The sequence below is a fragment of the Temnothorax americanus genome, unplaced genomic scaffold (genome assembly GCF_048541705.1).
Source record: "Temnothorax americanus isolate GAGA-0224 unplaced genomic scaffold, ASM4854170v1 Scaffold80, whole genome shotgun sequence".
In the NCBI taxonomy this organism is placed as follows: domain Eukaryota; kingdom Metazoa; phylum Arthropoda; class Insecta; order Hymenoptera; family Formicidae; genus Temnothorax; species Temnothorax americanus.
Genome location: NW_027509803.1, coordinates 187,684 through 209,605, shown reverse-complemented (window position 1 = coordinate 209,605; position 21,922 = coordinate 187,684). Strand labels below are relative to the sequence as shown.

The 21,922-nt window shown below is 37.7% G+C and overlaps 1 protein-coding gene across 4 annotated transcripts in view; it reads left to right on the top strand.

The window, feature by feature from the left end:
* Positions 1-21,922, top strand: part of LOC143907445 (venom dipeptidyl peptidase 4) — a 432,526-nt gene that overhangs the window by 400,074 nt on the left and 10,530 nt on the right. For all 4 annotated transcript variants that reach the window (XM_077424253.1, XM_077424255.1, XM_077424254.1 and 1 more), the window contains exons 10-12: positions 5,815-6,037; positions 14,266-14,453; positions 19,641-19,835. In XM_077424253.1, coding sequence (XP_077280379.1) covers positions 5,815-6,037; positions 14,266-14,453; positions 19,641-19,835 — 606 coding nt within the window. The remainder of the gene's footprint in view (positions 1-5,814; positions 6,038-14,265; positions 14,454-19,640; positions 19,836-21,922) is intronic.

The following is a 21,922-nucleotide window of genomic DNA, read 5'->3' as shown; positions in this document are numbered from 1 at the left end:
CGAATTCAACGTATTATTACACCTGGACACCGAAAACTACGAAACGCACTATGTGGACCTTGTCATCGGCAACCTGGGACACCTAGACATCAAATTCAACGTACGATTACACCTGGACACCGGAAACTATGAAGCGCACTATCTGGATCCCGTCATCGGCAACCTGGGATACGTGGACATCGAATTCAAAATATTAATACACGTAGACACCGAAAACTACGGAGCGCACTATGTGGACCTTGTCATCGGCAACCTGGGATACGTGAACATCGAATTCAGGGTATTAATACACGTAGACACCGAAAACTACGGAGCGCACTGTGTGGACCTCGTCATCGGCAACCTGGGACACGTAGACATCGCATTCAACGTATTATTACACCTGGACACCGAAAACTATGAAGCGCACTATGTGGACCTCGTCATCGGCAACCTGGGACACGTAGACATCAAATTCAACGTACGATTACACCTGGACACCGGAAACTATGAAGCGCCTTATCTGGATCCCGTCATCGGCAACCTGGGACACGTAGACATCGAATTCAACGTATTATTACACCTGGACACCGAAATCTATGAAGCGCATTATCTGGATCCCGTCATCGGCAACCTGAGACACGTGGACATCGAATTCAAGGTATTAATACACGTAGACACCGAAAACTACGGAGCGCACTGTGTGGACCTCGTCATCGGCAACCTGGGACACGTAGACATCGAATTCAAGATATTAATACACGTAGACACCAAAAACTACGGAGCGCACTATGTGGACCTCGTCATCGGCAACCTGGGACACGTAGACATCGAATTCAACGTATTATTACACCTGGACACCGAAAACTATAAAGCGCACTATCTGGACCTCGTCATCGGCAACCTGGGATACATAGACATCAAATTCAAGCTTGATTCATAAGAATCGACTTAAAAATTCCCTAGCGGCACTTTCTGCCAAGCGTAGAGAACCTTCTTTTCCGTTGACTCAATATTTATTATATATATACCTAATTTACCTAAATAGAAATCTTCCTCTGACCGATAAGTCTATCGACCTAATTTCGAAATACGCGCGCGATATCGAAACTGGCGATACCTGCGCCGCCAGCGTCGAAAAAGTGAAAGTGACGTTTCTCTGATAGATCGCGGCGTTAGGAGGAGGAGGAGTATCTTAAAAATAAATTTTCACATTTGGACTTTGCGTCGCAATATCTCCGCTCGTAAGGCACGTAGCGGAATATTATGAGAGAAACCCCCCCCTAATTGGACCCCAAGCTATCGATCAAACCTACTTAGAACTTGATCCGTTCACTCGTTATCGAGATCTCAACATCTCGGGTACTCGCAACCCGTCGCGTCGCGTAAAAGAGTCACGGTCGGTCTCGCTCCGCGTGTACTTGGCGCGAGACACTACCGTGTCTCTTGATATAGTGACGTGCTAATGCTGCGTGTAACGTTAACAGTAACAACGTGTTGAAGAAGTTAGCATTGAATAGATAAACAGCCTGAAATAGATACGCTTCGAGTTTGCTGGAATATAAGGGGACTCCTCGCGGCGAAGAGCGCGCAGCTTGTCGCGATAGGCCAACTTTAAATTGCGCCGTTGAAACTTTCATCGCGTTTTGCAAGATAGATAACTTAGAACGATGCTACACCGGCGCGAGAAAATTTGTGCATGCGTGCTCCACGAAAATTGCCCTGTAAAATAGCGCCCTGTTTCCTCCCTCATCCCCCTCCCTCTCCTCGTCTTATGCAAAGAAGTTTCGACGAAATTATAAGCTGCGCTTGAATATCGCTGTATTACGGAACGTGCATAGGCATCGCTGGTAATATACAACGTTGCGCTTTAGAGAATTGTTTGCTGATAAAGCAATGAATCGATTATCAATAAAGTGGGTTCGACGTTTATTGTATCTCCGATACAAACGATGTTGGTCGCAAAATTATATCTATAAGATAAAATTCAACGAACAACGTATAAAATAAATAGCGACGTTTAATATAAGATTTATAGAGTAGTAATATTCGATTATGCAGTGTTAAAATTATTTCAATCAATGTTGTGAAAAATGAAATTGCGAAGCGATTATGTGTATAATTTTATCCCAAGAAATAAGGCAAAATATTCTATTCATTTAGTTGAGAGTTGAAAACAAAACATCTATTCGCGTTTTTAATGCTTTGAGATCAAAAATAGAGAAAGCCAATAATTGTGCCAAGCATTTTGCCATAATTTCGATTCTGTGCTTCGACGTCGAATCAAGGAAGCTTATCGGCATGTCACTGCGAACTGCAATGCATTATGCAGATATCATAAAAGTTGTATAACAAATGCATTTAATCTGCCGATATTGCGATTCCGCTCGCGGAGGCTTCAGATAGGTATGCAATGTAATTCCGGTTTAGCCCCGGATTTCCGAAGTTCTTGAAACTTTCGAGTGTATGTGTTATTATATACATATACATGCTTTTAATATCAGCAGCGTACTGAAAGGTAACTTTGCTACTTCGACAACTTTGCGAATCGGCAGCTACCAAGTCGCGCGCGCGCGAGTAGGAGCTGAGATACCCCGCAAGCGTCGCAAAACAAAACTGGCGCGGATTCGAGTTTGTATTTATCCGTGCCCCCTCGGGCACGATAGATTCGCTGATTAATTTCCTTACGGAACACTTACCGCGCTCAAAAGGCCATGCACTACCCCGGCGCGGCGCGGCGCTCCGAGCTGCGAGTCCGAAATTAAATGGCACACAGCAGTAGATATATCACTCCCAATAACTAATGTACCGGGATCCATTCTGGTAATGCACCAGGGATGAGGGGGGCTGAACCATGAAGAAAAGAAAAATTACTCCATCGGTTATCCGACTCGACCAGGCAGGACGAGCCAATTTCGTTCAATTAAATCATCAGAATTCTCTCTTTTGCTTCATATATACTTCTTTATATAAAAAAGTCTTCTGATATATATATTATATAGCGGGATAATTATAAACGTAAAGATGTTGCTTCATGATTTATTTTATTAATTTTGACTCGCGGTCTAACTATAGCACTTATTTATACTATACCGCACTGAGAGAAAAGTAATTGATAAACGAGAAAGACTCTATTTTTATAATCGACAACAAAAGTAATTGATATTTGCGACTATAATTGTATAGTAAAATAATTATGGTTGAAGTTCTTATTTTTATAGTTATTATTGCTATAATAATTTTTAATTATTTATTTTTATCATATTTATATAATTTATAGTACGATTTAGTATACATAAATCACAGATTGTAGTGTATAAAACCATATCATGGTTGAATAAATGCATGTTAAAGTTATGGCAGCAATAATGTAGTATGGAATCAGCTATAATATTCGCATTGTTAAAATAACTATAGGTAAGAATATAGTTGGCACCAAAAATAATTAAAAATTATAGTGAAATTGTAGTAACTTCAACCATTTTTTTCTCTCAATGCAAAAGAAATCTTTAAAAATATATATAAATATATATATAAGTTTGTTAATCAGCAAGTTCTAATCTGAAGATATCGATCGATTCGAGGGCATTGAATTTCACATATGAAATTCATGAGAAATTAAATGCGATCTCTGCTTTTCACAGATTGTTTCCTGGATTCCTCCGATTACGAATAATCTCTAATTTGCCATAAATAGGCAACATATCTCCGAATACCGCGTATAGCTGGAATTTAACCCCAGCATATAACACGTACGCTATCATCCACGATTATGATAACGAGGTATCAGCTGTCAGGCGGAGGGTCTCGAGGGCCCCGGGTTTCCCTCCCGGAACCGCCAACCTGTGCTTGAAATCGATCGATCTTCATTTTCGAAGAAAGGCGCGCGATGTTGGCGCCCACCAAAAGTTGCAATTCTCGTAATACGGCGCGAGAGAGAATGGCGATGGCCGAGGCCCCGAGGTCATTCAAGATTGATGCGATAGGCTAAATTAACAGGATGCTCAAATTAATCCATTCTAAATAACCCGGAGTCATCTATCTTACCGACCCGGCGGAACTGCCGGCGACTTACCGTGTTCGCTTGATTCCCCTCGGTTTACGATAGAAAAGCGGTAGAGAATTCACAACACGCCCTTGGTCTTCCAGTCGAATCCTCCTTTGAATCTTCCAAGAGACTTTTTGTCAAATATATTTAATGGTCTCTCTATGCAGGAGGCTTTCATACGCCACGAAATAAGAGAAAAACTGGAAGGTCTTTATAATTGCAGAGCTATTTGAAAACGTGAAATTTGACGTTATACCCTGCAATAGCTTTCCGTGAAATTAAAAAAGAGATATCGACTAAATTTATCTCAAGGATTCGTTATTTAAAAAATCTAGAAAGTATTATCGATTTGACGATCATTAGCATGAGCGCCACTGCGGTTCTTCAAGTTTTCCGACCACGTTTGGCAATCCCACTCGCGATGCTGCATCACTGATGGCTACAATTTGCATACGCAGCGATAAGACAGCGGAGATTCGAACTTTCAAATAAACAGCATAAGTTCCGTTATATCAAACCACTAGTTTAATATACGAATATTATGCTAATATTCGAATATAACTCTATTAGGGTGACATTAATAGTCAAAGAAAATAACAAGTAGTCAATGTTTTATCTATATGACTTATTTTATAGGTAATTTATTCACCAAAAATAAAACAGGAAATATAATCTGAAACATTTCACGTAAAAATCATAAAAAATACTTATTACTCTTTTTTTTGTAAAAAAAAAAAAAACATTTAAATTATAAATTTTACGATCAAAATCGTAATTATGACGTAATTTGTAAGAGAATCAACTTCAAACATCTGTTTGTGTGACCTCCTTTTTTTATTCGTCCCGGTTAGAAATGAATCTTTAGTCGCGCGAGCACTTGGATTTATGAAAGAAAAAGATAGGTGCCTTACGTAAAGTGTCTCTCGCATTCGGAAAGCGTCGGGAACCGACGAAGAACAATATATAGATCTGATTAATGCGTGATGGTATCAACGGCACACAGGTACGGGGCAAGCAGCGGACAGTCAATGGCCGCAATTTACACCATCAGCTTTCTGATTGTATCTAATGGGGCAGCATTCTGCTGACGTAACCGCTTGATCGGCTTGATGGCCCAGAATGGGAGCGACTCTCAATAAATCGACAACCGGGGGATCTCTTCGGTGACAGCGCGCGCGGTCCATATGGAAATTGCGTGCACTTCCGTTTAGCGGGCGTCCTATACTCCGCTTCTCGTATTCCGCGAGCTGATGGAACACTCCGCTGTCTGGAGAACATGTGGCTGGTTGGCGGAGGGAAGGCGAGGGATTAGCGCAGGACACGAGATAATAGTCCGCTAAATACACCTCGCTGGGATACGTCTTGGCGTACGTGGTGTTATAGCATCGAGCTAGTGAACAATTTGTCTTCGCCGGTTATCGCATATCTTAGGCGTCGCAACAGGTGTTCTCCATGTCCCATAATGCAGATAGTGAAAAACTAATTTCTTAGCGGTAATGTGACGTCGGCGCGAGACACTTGGCCGATGTCATTCCAACGCGAACGTTAATATGCTTGCTGCGCTTGCACGCGTGACACAATGATTACCACTTCATTATACCGCGCAAAAGTAATTAAGATCCTAAAATTACATGATTGTTTATGTATTCCAAAAGAAAGAAAGTAAGCAAAAATATACCTATACAGTTAGCCAAAGAAATCAATCGTGCGAAGACGCCGGATTTATGAAGGCAAACCTGATCGTAGTACATTTGTCGAAAGAAAATATATACTTATTTTTGTTACAGATACTACTTGGCCACCTCGGAACGCGAGTCGGCGGTTCAGCATCTGTACAGAGTGTCGCTGCTGGATCCGGGGCACAAGTCGGCGTGTTTGACTTGTAACGTTGTCAGGGAGAGGGACGGCAGCCGCTGTTTGTACAACAGTGCTAAATTCTCCACTGACAATTCGCATTACGTGCTCACTTGCGCCGGACCCGGAGTACCCGATATAGCCATCTACAATAAGGTATACGCATCTATCTGATACTTCTATCTTTCTCGCAGCTCTGTCTACCGTAAACCGTCTTGAAACTTAGAAAGATTTCATACGTTTTTCCAATTAAAACAATTTTTAAAGAATATAGGTATTAGCTATGAAGTGTAGAGATAAGATCTTTATACAATATCAATTACTTAATCAATATCAATAAAATACGCTAATAAAACTATTGTGAAAATAGATAATGCGTTTGATAAGAGAGATAATTAGCAGCGATGTACAATGACGCGAAACGCAGAGCAGCGTACGGTACGTCATTCTTTCGTAAAATAAACACGACGATACGGGTGTACCTAAAAAATTTAATGGAATGCGTAACGGCATGGAATTATATAATCATGCATTACATAATTTGCGTACGTTACGCGCCTAAATTTCGGTCTTCGAAGCAATTAATATCTGAAATTCAAAATAATGAGCGATAATCCATCAGATTTCGGACCTCTAATTTCATTAGGCGATGGGAACGTAACAGGTATCTCGTATATTCCCGCTTTCTCCCGTACCAGTTTCAAGCTTTGAGCGCAATGTTATTGCTGCGCGGCGCGTTTGATAGGTTTCATCAATCATTACGTTTGTATGCAGCCCAGATTTCTACAAATTTGATCCCCTCCGAATAGAGCGAGAGCGCGCGCGCGAAAGAGAGAGAATTCGTGCATATATCCTGTGAAATTCCTTTTGCTCCGCGCGTTGCATTACAAATCACAATATTATATCCGCGCCCTCAGAAAAGATTTCTACATACAATGCTATTACTCTTGAATCTATCATAAAATAGGATCGAAATAGGGCCAATCATATTTAGTATTGAAACAATAATATTTTAGTCTTAACTAGAAAATTTATTAAGTCTAGAATAAAATAATTTTGATACTATCCCTCTTAACTTTCTCAGAAAGATGCAGTTATTTGTGACAATCCTATAATATTCTTGATTCAAGAATAGACGAATCTGAAAGAAATCTTATTCTATTCTTGTATAAAAAAAATTAAAAAAACAATGTTTTCTTTTTAATTTTTAAATATTTTTTATTTTTTTCTAATATTTTTATAGTTTAATTTGTATTCGTGCGGTTCTGCATATATTATTCTATTTTATTAATTAATAATTACGCAGTTTTACAATTTTTGAGAACGCATCGACGGGATTTGCACCTAAAATGTCCGAGGTCGCAACCTAACACGCTAACGCTGAGCTAATCGTACGCTTGTGGTATCTATCATTATAACTGCTACATCAATAGACGTGCTTTTTAAAGTAGTTGCAACTGCAGATTGATGTGAATACGATGTTGTGTTTGTTTCAATCTACTTCATTATATGATAATATTCCTAATAAATAAAATATATTCAATTATTCTTATATATATTTTATTATTAGAATAATTAAGTACGCGCAATTTTTTCTGTTAAAATTTAAATTTTTCATTGATGTTTACTTATATATACGTATAAGCATTCTGCCAACCTTATTGATGAAAGAATTATTTAACATAAAATTAGTATCTTTAATCGATTGAGAAGATTTAACCATGCACATAATTATTCGAGTAATAATCTTTAGACAATTCCTACAATATAAAATTTTTAGATAATAAAATTTAAGTTGATGCCTTTTAGCTATAGAATAAGATAAATTGATTCTGTTGGCAGACGAATAGGCTATTTGTTTTTCTTCTCTATGCTTCCATTCTAATACATGATAATGGCTCAAGAGGATCTATTTCAGGAATGATATCTGAATAATGGATATTTTAAAGATAGGTGTTTCGCGGCGCGCAGCCGTCGCGCGGATCGCACCTAATATTATGGCGCTAACATTGCGCGTTATAAAACAATATTGAGATTAAATCAATAATTCCTATTCTCTTCTCTCGAATAAAATAAGATTGACTTAATAATCTTGAGACAAGAATAACATATATAAATTTAAGCTTATAATATTCTTGCGTTCACGCGTGAAGATTAGTCTAAACGCAAGAATATTATAAGCTTAAATTTATATATGTTATTCTTGTCTCAAGATTATTGAGTCAATCTTATTTTATTCGAGAGAAGAGAATAGGAATTATTGATTTAATCTCAATATTGTTTTATTTTTATACTACTTCAGATTGTGATGAGATTAAACATGTCAAGAATACTTTTTGTCTCGTTATTAGAAATCTTTTCTGAGGGTGCGGAACCGCGAACAATGATATCTTTCGCATCGCACGCGCGCGCGCGCGCGCGTGCATTTGCATACGATATAGACGTATGGATGACGGCCGCGTAATTCTGCTAGTGAGAGGTACACGAACCCACGGGTGGGTTCGCTATCAGACAAGCAAATCGAATAAATTTTGTTACAGCAATAGAATACGCGTAGTAGGTACTATGCGATGCGCCGCGATTTAGTCCTGGGAACGTTGCGCGCTGCGAGTAATATACGAGCGGCGGCCTGCACACCGGTGCAGTGCACGGTGCTGCGGTGGTAACGGCATAACAAAGCTCGAAATCCCGCGCGCAAAACACATTGCGCCCGCGATACCCGTTCGCTCGGCCTAATCAGATCGAAATCACGCCGAGACAGATTATCGCGACATTGTTGGCGACCTCGTAAAAAGCACAATACACGCGCGGCAAACGCGATTGCACGCCGGCGATGCGTTAAGCCGCGAGTAAACTCCCTCGTATTGTTTTTGAATTCGTAGAAGGGGAATAATTGAACGCGTAAACCGAAAAATTATTTATTTTCACGCGCCGATGTAACCTGAATCATGCATATTCGAACGTGTAATTAAAACTTGTATAGTAATTAAATGCAAAAAATGGGGAAAAGGTAGACTTTTATTGCGATTAAATTGCTGAAAACTGAAAATTGTTGGAAATTGAAAAAAAAATGCAACCATTTTCGACCGGGTCACGTTTTGTATCAATTTCCAATTTTGCTAACGTAAATATAACACGTTGAGAGAAATGACGCAATCAACAACAGCCGTTGGTTGGAATCGACGATTCGGAAGTGTCGCGTATAAATTTAATAACTTACCAGAGTGAACAATGTTGCAGAATGAAACAAAATTTGTCGCTCATAGTCTTTGGTGTAACACTGGTAAAAAAAAATTTAGCGTCACTTTTGAATTTATCGAATGACAAACCTCGCTTAAATCTCTAACGAATTATTTTTTAAATATAATTAATTTAAATATGATTATAAGGAATACGTTTTAATATTGTTCGAACGTTAATTAAAATTACGGAAGATGACTATTGAATATTCAGTAAAATGCTGAATATTATTACGATAGAACTCGCAGAACTTTTTTTGATGAAGAAGCAAACGTATGTAGGAGTAGCTTAGCCGTAACTTTTCTATTTATAAAGCATATTGTTATGCCAATTTGATATGTAATCAGAATGCACATGGTCATACGCACACACACATTCATATATGCGATATTATTGCTTTTATAGCGATATTCTCGATAGCGCCCGCATGATGGTGATCGCGTCATGTTTGCAAAATGAAATCGATAGTTATGGATGTTTATGTCAGTGTTGTTGTTTAATCAGTTCCAATATTTGTTAATATTGAGATATTTTGAAATCTTTGTATTATACAATTTTTATGAGATGAGAAACAGAGAGAGAGGAAAGAGGAAAATCGGTTCGAGGAGAAGCTTCTGCTTGATCGGTATACATACTCAGGCCTTTACGCCAAGTCATTCTAGATCGACGTTTTATGAGGAAGATAGAAGAAGATTGACGAAGGCATTAACGAGTATCTCTCAACAAAAGAAAAGAAATAAATTTAAAAATACTGTAAAACTTATTTATATAATATTTATATAATTATATATATAACAAAATATATATTTTTAATATTAAAGGATCTCAATTGGAAAATATGTAGCTTTTTGCGCGAAATTCCGATAATTTCATATCGCACGTGATTTTAATCGCTATTCAATTCAATTCAATTGTCGCTTCCTCCCTCCGAATTGTAGCCATAGTGTGTGTCGACAAATAAAATATATTTAATTAATTATTATGATTAGCAGATTTACTTTATTAATTAACAATTAATCAACATTGGTGAAATCGTGATAGCCGTTATGGTATTCATATATACGTAAATATTAAACTTGATTAACTGCTCATATTAACGCAAACACGTGTTTATTATAACTTCTAATTACTACATTTTGTATATGAACTCTGACAAGAGCATATTATGTAGCGAGCATGTTAGCGCGTGTATTATGGTATTTTCTGTACAAACATTATAAAATTTTATGCATATTCCATTCTCATTCATGAACCGTTTTTGTGAGATACTTATTGTTACTGCTTTTTTTTAAGTATTAAATTCTTCTTAAATATTGAATTCTTTTAAATTAAAACTAAAAAAAAATTTTTAGTTTATTATTTATTTTAGATGATTAATAATAATATAAGAGTTTATTAATTATATAGAAGATATCACTTACACAATTATTAATTGCAGAAGGCAATAAGGGAATTAAGCAATTTTATCGAAAAGTCTTCATAACCTGCAATAATAAATAAAAATCATGTAAAATTTAAATTGATTGAATATATAGAATAAAATTATAAAATAAGTTATACATATTACTCGAGAATAAACAATTACGTCTATTGTTCTTTTATCGTCTCCATATAAAACTTCAATCCAGAATTATTTGAAGAGGCTGAGTATGCTAGTCTAGAAGGAACGCCTCCTCAGACCGATTTTCCTCTTCCTTCTTTCCAGTCTATCTATAATCTATCCATCCATTTGCTTATTCGCCAATCTACCTGCGCGCCCGCCGTTCTCGGAGAAAAAGTTTGCGGTTGGATGAAAGTTTCATTACTTTCGATAATCAAATTCCTCCGTCGACTTTCCATGATGACAGGCGGGTCGGGGCGTCGCAAATTATTGGAGCAAGAAAAGGAAGAATCTAGCAAAAAAACGATGACGGATTGTTCACATACGAGGAAGATCCAAATCGGCAAATTAATTTTAATAACAATTGAGAGCACCGCCGAAATAAAAATGCACGTACCACATTTTTTACTCTCGATCGCAGCTTTAAATAAACTGGTTCAAGTTTCTATTTAGCTCTTTCGTTGATATCAATTTAAATTATATAATATAATAAAATAATAAAATACACTGAAACTACACTAAAATATAATAAGATAATACATGTACATATATACAATAATATAATAAAATATAAATTTTATACAGCTAGGTATCTTTAGGGCGTGTTAAAATGTCTCGGTTCACCACCGCGCTAGTACGGAGGAGTACGCTCAATTTACATCGAGCTATCTCTTTTGTAATCTGATTACCGCAGCGACAGACGGACGGAGGAGGAAAGGGATCAAGTGGAACTGGTCGAACTTGGAGGGCGACTGACGCGCAAAATGTCGAGAACGAATCCACGTGCTTTATCGCGATCAACGGAGCGAAAATCTGACTATCCGGCGCCTTTATCACTTATTTTCGAGCGGCCGCTTAATGCTGATAATTGGTCTTCTTCTCGCTCGGGAAACCGTCGACAATGAGCGTTAATCCAATTACGTTAAAGAGCGACCTTGTCGATGAAATTCGCGTTTCCAGACCCGTGCGGATCGGGTCTGCTTTCTTTCGTCTTTGGCCGTTTTAATTAACAAATCGTCATACATCTCTCTTTTGCTTCGTAAGGTCTACAACAAATAATTATGGATAATCTATAAACGCGCTTAAAAAGATTTTTTTATCCACTTTTATCATATTGTAACAAGTCGCGAAATATTATACCATCCACACTTACTTACTTCTCTTCTTAATTCAAATAAAAAATCATAAACACTCGTTATTGATTTGCAGATGAGATATCGCATTTATGAAAACTTTCCGCGTAAAAGAGCGCGGTGATATTTTATACACCACCGCACACGTTTTTAATATCATTTTTCGAGGATTAATAGAGCGATTTGTTATACGCGAATATTACACGTGCATCAGCGAAGTCGCAAACAGGCACGTACAAAATCCCCTCCGGAATCCCTTTGTCGATCTTCGCTGCACTTTGACGCGATTTATGAGGCACTTCTGCATGCCGATCCAATTACGTCGATATTATGATACGGACTATTATCGAAATTTACAAAAGGCTCAAAGTGATGCCAATTGATTGCGCTTGACTCTCCCGATATGCCATTATTACCCTCCGCTGCGCCGGAAGAAACTCTTTCATCATCGCTGGGAAAATTCGTATATAATTCACGCAGCGAGATTTTTCATTAATTTAGAGTTAATTTTTTTTCTCGCGATCGATTAACAATGGCTCCAAGCTCGCGGTATGCAAATACAATTCTACCACAATTCTAACTCGCGGCTGAGTTTTCATGACGATAAAGTTCAAATAAGTTACATACCATTATTTGAACTTTTCTCTTGTTCTCTCCGCGCTCTGGAAAAGAAAAAATATTGAGCGCTTTCATTATAGGTACGCGACAAATTAAACGAGAATGTCGAATTCTTCCTTGCAGGTTAGTATTTATCATTAAACTTGATTAAGCTGGAAGTTGAAATAAAATTTTGTTCAATTAATAAAATCAATTTATAATTTGAAAACGACTTTTTTAAAAGATTGACAAAATATAAATAATATATTTAATATATTTAATATATTTTTTTTTAAGGAATTTTTTTGTTTTTATATATCTCTCAAAGAGCTAAAATCCACTGTAAAATTAACACTGTAGAGTGAAAAGTGCTCCGTTGCTTCTTGGCTTCTTCAAAACTTAATCAACCTATCCTTATACGTGAAGCATATTCGCAACGGCGCAAACTTGCGGCCGTCCTATATATCTGGTGCAGCAAACCGCGAGAGGGAGGGGAAAAATATATATATCCGCCTCTCGATCGAAAATCGATATCGCCACGTCATATCGCGATCGGTACGGGATTCCCACAAAAGCCGGAAACTACCTCGCCAGAGATCGCCTGTCATTCGACGAAGAAACTTCGGTAACGCGGATCCGCGAGCGCGAACGCCCGGAGAAAAAGTTCTCGCGGCAGCGATGCAAAATCGAGATTCGCTGTCTAGTCAAGTCGGAAGTCGGCGTGGCGGCGAACTTTCGTCGAGTGCTCGCGACGCACAAAAGCGCGCAGATTGCGCGTTAAGGTGCGATTTCATTGACGCTAGAAACCAGCGGCAGCGTCAAGAAAATGTAGTGGGGGAAGAAATTCAGACCGTCTCAACTTTTTAGCGTACCGCAAAATTTAACGGAACTTCTTCCCCCACTACATTTTCTTGACGCTGCCGTTGGTTTCTAGCGTCAATGAAATCGCACCTTTACATTTGCTCCGAGCGTCAAGAAGGACGTGGATTGGCGGGAAAGGGGGTGCAAAACTCGTGGGTAAACTCGGTTCGCAAAAACGCGGACTGGGAAACTTCGGCGTGGGTAAATCGCCCTGGCGCCCTTGGAGGCGAGCATTGGCTCCCCCGTTCTGACTTTTCTAATGTAATTTTTTATCGCGGGATAAACCGTGAATACCCTCGCTTTCTGTCCCGTCACGCTGAAGAGAGGGAAAAAACTACTTCGGACAACTACCCGCGAAAGTGGCTGCCCTTTGAACCGAATCGATTCCGGCCGGCAAACCGCGCTCGGAGGATGCGATTGAAGTTGCGAAGTACTTTAGAGAACGCAAACCGCTAAACGTTCTTCTGACTTCTCGCAAGTTTGCGGAAGTGTCTCCGAGTGTGTTGACGATGTTATTCACCGCCTTCGGCGTGTAACCAGCTATCGCGATTATGACGATCAGAGTCAGGAAGTGACCAGCGATCGATGGTATCCAAAGCGGATGAAGATGGAAGAAAAATTGAGCTTTGAGAAGATAGATAGTCGTTATTATGATGTCGGATAAATATCATAAATGGCAAATGGCCAGTAGTTAACCTATCTATGCAAAACGCATAAGATTAATATTCGTTTAGTTTGTTGCGTATTAAAGTTTGCAATCAGTCGGTGTTGATTTAATATTTTTTTTATAGTTTTAGATTTAAGTTCTTGCGATCTTCAATTCTATCATTGTGGAATTTAATTTTTTCACGAAAATTTTAATGTTAAATAAAATAATTGAATTAATAAATAATATAAAACAATATTAAAATAATATGAATTTCATTAATTTCTTCTTGCTTTTCTACTTTCAGAATACCACGTTGCTCTCCGTATGGGAGGACAATAATGTAGTGACTGATATAATAATGGAAAAATCGCAGCCGATCGTCCATAGATATAGAGTCCCAGTTCCTGGTGGCTTTAATGCCCAGGTGAGGCTTCTGATACCACCGGGTGCTGACTTGAGCGGTGCAACCAAGTATCCCATGCTGGTTTACGTGTAAGTTCTTTAGTTTCTTCAACGAACAAAATATCTCTCTTACAATTAGATAAAGATATACCTGCGAATTCGTATTGCTTCCCTAGTCACATAATTCGAAATTGTGCGTTTTCGTTTTAGAACTCGAATTTATATTTTATTTTTTATGAATAAAAATTTTTCTATGGAGTGACAAGGATGACATGCGAAATATTTTACACAAAAAATATCTGTGAACCATATTCAAATCTTACGTGAATGTTAATTTACTTTTTTTTTTGCTTAATATTTTATGCATCTATTTTACATGCGGCACAGTGGGACACCCAGTGTTTTTTTCCGCTTTTTCAGCAAAGTTTAATAAAATTGATCTGATACAAAAATTCTTGACACAAAGGGTTAATCTTTGGAAGTCTGTAAGATGATAAACACAAATAAAAATAAGTTTTCTAAAAAATAGACGCAAGAGACATTTATAATTGATACATATTCGACTTCGTGAACATTAATTAAGATCATACTGGACAGGTGACACATCGTGCTCAGCTATCAAAAGCACTTGCCAGCTATCATCCGAGTTCTTAAATTGCGTCGTTTTTCGGCGTCGCGTATATCTCGGCGTTCACTTAAAAGCATCCATATTTTCCGCGACGCGACAAGAAATGTGACAACGCACTCCGCGGGCGTCATCAATCGGTTCCGTCATAATGCACTCGCGAGCTAAGCGTAATGGAGGAGCGCGGTGACGAACGTGCGGCAGCGAAGCGTATAGTCTACACCGTGACGTGAAAACGAAGCTCTCCTTTACGTGGCCTGAATTAGGACGGGATGTAAAACCGTACCGAAGCGATGAGTCATTCCGTATTCAGTCTCATGAACGAAAACTTCAGCAGCCTCCACGATAAAAGCGTTATATCGATCGACCCCCGGCGCCCGTATTTCTTCTAACGGCGACGAAGAAATAACACGATCGTCAAAAGAGAGCTCGGAAACTAAACGCGTGACATCCGCTTGAGTTTTCTAATTGAGTCTGTTTTTATATATTTTAAAATACAGGGTGTTTCCTAAGTAAGTATAAAGAATTGAAGAGCGTATTACGTGGCTTATTTTAGGAAGAAAAGGTCTTATATACACATACCCAGCTGAACTGCTTTATTTTCAAATACGGGTTTACAAAATTGTGAAAAAAAAATGGAATTTCGAAAATCTGGAAAACGTTTAAAGATATTTTATTCAAATTTGGTATGCGTGGTATTAAGAACCATTTTTCAGTAGATATTGATAAAACATTTTTAGATCCACCAGGGGTGTGCGTCTTTAACACCCTGTATTTTGAAAACGAAGCAGTTTAAAGCATATATTTATATATAGGACTTTTTTTCCTAAAATAAGCCACGAAATATCCCTTTCAATTTCTTGTACTTACTTAGGAAACACTCTGTATAGTTTAAAATACAGTTTTTAAAGTACAGTATCTTGCAAAAATATTTTTACGTTTCATCGACGTGAGTACATAGAAAATTGTATAGAGAAAATTATTCGTTTGCATTAATTACGCTTGTGCGAACGGTAATCTTGTTGCGTGAAGATAATTCTTCTTTGAAGTTATTAGTCGTCGTAATGGTCAGCCGGATGAGCTTTTCATGTTTTTCGCATTTAGAAGGTGCACGTGTACGCGACAATGACGTCGCCAGCGCGACGCTCGAGGCTGATATAACTTTCCGGCATAAATCCTAATAACACCTAATTTGTAGGCGGCCCTGGCCGAGCTCAAACTTTTGAAAGTACAAAGAGCTTACGATGGAAGTTACCGCGATGTCCATCCCTAAAGTGCAGGCAAGCTTCGCGTTGCGCATTAACGGTCACGGAAAAGATAAAGAACTAACGCCATGCTATCGTTACGAACTCTACTCTATTCTTAAAACCAGAAAATTTTAATTTCATAGGAAATCCGTAAAAATATATCCAGCATTGAGAAACAGCAAAAGAATCTATTTGATTAGGTCTAAAAATGTTTCATCTCTCTCTCTCTCTCTCTCTCTCTCTCTCTCTCTCTCTCTCTCTCTCTCTCTCTCTCTCTCCCTCTCCCTCTCCCTCTCTCTCTCCCTCTCCCTCTCCATCTCCTTCTCCCTCTCCCTCTCTCTCTCTCAATACTGGAAAATGGTTCATAATATCACGCATACCAAATCTGATTTGAGAAGAATTCCATAATTTAGTTTAACAAAATTTATTAAGATTTGTTAACATTATTAGATTTATCAAGATTGATTAAAATTTATTTAAATTTATCTAACAGTGTGTGTTAAAATTAATTTATCTATACCGTTTTATTTAATTATTTTATATCTATATGTGAAGAAAAAAATTCCAAAATGGAATTTTCTTTTTTTCCTAAAATCTCCATATAAAAATGCATGGCAATTAATATAATTTATACATTAATTTTATTGCTGTGTCTCATTGTCCGTATTAGATGTAAATTTTGGCCGACTGTGAGAGATGCAAAATGACGATGAATGAATAAAGTTGAACTCATAGAAGAACTATCGCAATTGCCACGATAGATGCGTCTCGCGTTCGCTCGACGATGGCGAATAAAGAAAGTTTGAGTTTCCACCGTTCGCTTTATAGTGAAGTAATTGTACTGTCCTTGTGTTTGAAACGGTATATTGGATCGCACCGGAGTTTTCACATATCACGGGTATCCGGACGATCGCTTGTTCTCTCTGGTTTTCAATGAAATTTCCTATAGGTTCAATCTAGATCATCGATCGCGCGACGCCCAGCGTCCGCGATACGAGACGTTTTCGTCGAAACCGACGACGGGCCGTCGACCTCTCCGTGAAATCAGTACTCTCGATGCTGTGTAAATGAGTATTCCTTCCTGTATTTCGCGGTCAATACGTATTGCTATGTTTCGAGACTTTCAAATATGCGACTTATATATATCAAACGCTATTAAAATGCTTTTGATTATTATTTTATTATTTTAATTAAAATAGAGTCATAGCGTCATTTCAAAGTTTCTGCTGCTACACATCGTGTGCAATTTCTGTTACTATTTTGAGACGCCTGACAGTCTTATTTACTGCAAACTGCGATGAAAACTAGAACGAAGAAAAGTTCCCTTTCTCCTTCTATTTATTTTATTCCTTTTTTTCAAGTATAAAAAAATAATAATATTAGTACTGATGTATTTTCATGCGTTTATGCACTTATAACAAGGTTTCTCGCTCAAAGCACGCGATATCAGTCTCTTCGTTACGATACAATAACATCGGCACGATGCAGAGCGCCGCTCGATATATACTTCGCGTTTCTAGCCGCTGTAACACAGTTCCAACTCGTAAATCCAAATCCTCCCTCCCTCAATTCGCTTTATTATATAAAGACATGAAGTACTCTCGCGTGATTACGTCGCTTTCTGCGTCGGAAATAGTACGAGATTACACGTGACACGATTTACATGCGATTACACGAGGTTACTGCGGATCAGCATAATGTTAACCGTACAATGAATTTAAAGTGGTATGATAACAATTGATTAATTTCTAAGCGATATTTGAGTTAGTAATTCTTGACACAGCTAAGGTTCACTTTATTCGTCTCGTATGCGGATTAAGAAATTATAAAAAGGGTAAATGTTTGTATAAATTAACGTGTAGCTTTCCAAGAAGGATATTGCGATTTCTTTTTTTATTTAACTTTAAATGCCATTTGTGTGTGCTAAATTCTAAATCAAGTTTGAGAATCAATCTATTGAGAAATTTATTATATAGCTTAATATATCGATTAGCGTTAATCACACTATTCTATAAATATCTGCAGTAATTAATATTTTTGAAAAATTTTGTAAAATTTTCAACACACACTGTTAGCAGTGTGAAATTATATTCATTTTGAGTCATTTTTAATCATTTCTATAGGTCGCTACTCAATATGTCGTTATATTAACTAAGACAATGAAGTTAAAATAATATTGTTCTGTGTTAAAATAATATATTTCGACACATGGTAGTTAAAAATAATAAAATGTTATCTAACTCCAGGTATTAGTTTAAATTTCATCCTTTAATATTTAACATTGCAGTTAAGAAATGCACGTGTAAAGATAAAACGACATGCCAGAAACTGCAAATCGTATTAGCAATTAATTACACACGTGTGATTTAATAAAAAAGAAGTTATTTCAGATATTTTTTCTTTCTTCAGCGTTCTTATTTTTTTATCTCGCGTTTATGGCTTTCCTATACGAGCTATATAGTATCCGATGGAGCAGATCATTAGTTATCATTACGGTCTATTTCGCTTCGATAGCACTATGCGTGTTTCACGATACTATCGAATGTCGTATCGCCGTCATTCTCGAGAACATTCGCGTTTATATCACGCCATCCACGGGATATCATTACTATCCGTCTTTATTTCCACGTCAGTGTCGGCGATGTCCCATCTTGAAAATGCGCCGTATCAGAAAAGCCATCTTCGTTCTCGAACTTCCATTTCCTAATTCTCGTCACCGTTTGGCTCCTCTCTTCGCGCGCGGCGCGCGCGTCCCCTCGTCTTTGAGCCTCTCCCGCGGAAGTGGCAACAAGGTTTTCCGCAAACGACCGTCGAGAATCCGTAAATGAGCGTGGAAGTCGAGAAAATTGCTCGCTAAACAATCGGGAGAGTAGCCGGCTACATCTGCTAAATCTAATATAACGAGATTAGAGTTCTTTTTTTACGAAGAGGAAAAGGCCAATTTGGCCGAGCATAATTTTGCAACGTCTAAATAGATTCAATTATCGGAGCCATTATCACGTTATACATTACACGTCCCTTATTTTACTCTTATTTTAAATTATATTAACAATTTTATAACTACTGCATATAAATGTACATAATTTGTACTCTTTATTTATAAATTAACTTTTATTTTAATTTATGAACTGCTTTCTATTTATAAATTTATAAATAAGATATCTAGTTTCTTTCTTCCTCATCGCACAATTTTCAAAAAATTAAACGCTAAGGTAAGACTCAAAAATAATAAAAATCAAGATATAGCTATATTTCTCTATGTTAATTTGTGCAATTATAAAAGAATCAAGTTTGCGTAAAATGAACAGATACGTGTATACGTAAAATTGTGAAGAGGCGCGAGCGATGAGAGATACCGATAATGTGGTGACGACCTGTGTGTCACGTAATCTGTCTGCCTTTCAGGTACGGCGGCCCGGATTCGTTTCAGGTGACGAAGAAATTTAACATCGATTGGGGCACGTATCTCGTGACAAACAAAAGTATCATATACGCCGCCATCGACGGTCGCGGCTCCGGATTAATGGGTAACGACATGCTGTTCGCCGGATACCGGCGCCTCGGCACCGTCGAAATTGTCGATCAGATTAACGTTACCAGGTAAGTTTAACTGTCATTAAATAATTTTGATTGTCAACTTTTGATTTTCAAAAAAATCACTCAATACTGATTTTAGAAATTAATTTAATAAAAGTTGCTACCGAATCAATAATACACCGAATAATAACTTTTTAATTTTATATTGGAGGTTTCAAAGCGAAATTTACTTCTAACACAAAATATGATGCATTCTACGAAACTAAGTTTATTTTAAATTAAGAAATAAAGGGCATCGAGCCTTAACAAGGTGTCAGTGTTAATTTATCAAATATATTAATACAAATTACAGACATTTCGGTTCTAGCATTGAACCATCTTCAGTGTCTATTTTAACGCATTAACAAAACTGCAGAGATTGCCTTTTCGGTTGCGCACCCCCTTAAAAGATTTATTAGGACGGGAAAAGACAACCTTGACAAGCTGTCTCACAGTCAGGTCGTCTATAAAATCCCATGTAGAGACTGCGAGGTTTTCTATGTGGGACAGACGAAGAGGCAGTTGAGGACCAGGGTGAGAGAACATAAGTTGGATCTCAAAAGAAATCCTCGTTCCCCTTCGGTAATTTCGAACCATAAACTACAAACTGACCACGAGTTTGACTGGGGAGGGGTGGAAGTTTTGGACGTCGAGCGTTCACTCGAGAGCAGTCTCACGTCAGAGATGATACATATAAAGAGACAAGTATCCCCTCTTAACAAACAAAAGGATACCGAGTCTCTTCCCGAGGAATATCTTCCTGTTCTCCGATTGCTCCCTCCTTAATTCTTGCTTCCACCACAGTCTTTCCCTTTCCCCTTCCCTTTTCCTATTTTTCTTTAAAATCGGTTTTGTTCGTGCGCCTCTCGATTGTCGGTTACTCTCTTCCAAAGTTAACACATCAGCCACGATGTGGACAGTTCGATTCTCTGAGCGTTCTCTCTACAGACCATAGTATGTATTATATTAGAATTACTTTCTGCAACACGGGTTTTTAATTTGAGAAATTTCTTTTACAGCTTTGCGTACAATACCAACTTTGTCGTCTGCGTATTAGATATAGGGAAGACCGGGGCTCGTTGGCACAAGAGGCAAGTTGGCGTTGCGTTCCGTTTATGTATTTATTGCAAAAAATACCATGGAAAAGTTATCACCAAATATCTCTTTCATGACATAGGTACTTCCCCCAAAGTTTTATTTAAATCAGATAAGTATTACAATAAAAAAAAGAGAAAAATCTGATTCAAGAGGTGGCAAGTAAATTTTTGAGCGTTACAAAATATCGTATTAATAAAAGTTTCTGTTACTATACGACATGTTATTTTGAGTAACAATATTAATTTATTATAATAAAATGACTAAAATATAAAATCATGTAGGGATGGGGCATGTTGACACATGTAGAGATGGGGCATGTTGACATGTATGTGAAGTTAGCCCCGCACTTTTTGAATTTTTAGTTTTTTTTTATTGTGCCGTATTGTGCTACGTTTGTGCTGTATTGTGCCGCAAACCGCAACTCCGTAACCCAAAGCGTATTCGAGAAAATTAAAAAAAACAAAATTTTTGATAGCCCCGCACTTTTCGAATTTTCAGTTTTTTTTTATTGTGCCGTATTGTGCTAGATTTGTGCTGACTTGTGCCGCAAACGAGAGATTGATAACTTCGATAACAATTAAGAAAAAAAAATAAAAAAAAATTATACTAGCCCCGCACTTTTATCGAAATAAACCCATTTTTTTTTTGGTTGATAGATAATAATTTGTGCCACGTTGTGCCGTTGGAATTAACTCGATATCTCTTTTCGTTGGGGCAGATAAAAAATATTAAATTTTTAAACAAAATAACAATTAATTACTTCAAAATTAATTACTTCGCATTTATCAAACTTCTGTAAACTGTGCTGAGTTTCGCTAGACTCATATTACGGCACGACACACACTTAGCTTGACCTTGCTGTTGCCGCGCGCGTGAGACGTGTGCGAACATGTGATTCGCGTTACAATGCTGATAGAAGCAAGAGAAGCAGAAGATGTAAGTAAAATGTTTATTAATGAATGTAGTTGTCGGTCGATGATTACAACGGATGTAATCAACGGAAGACACACGCA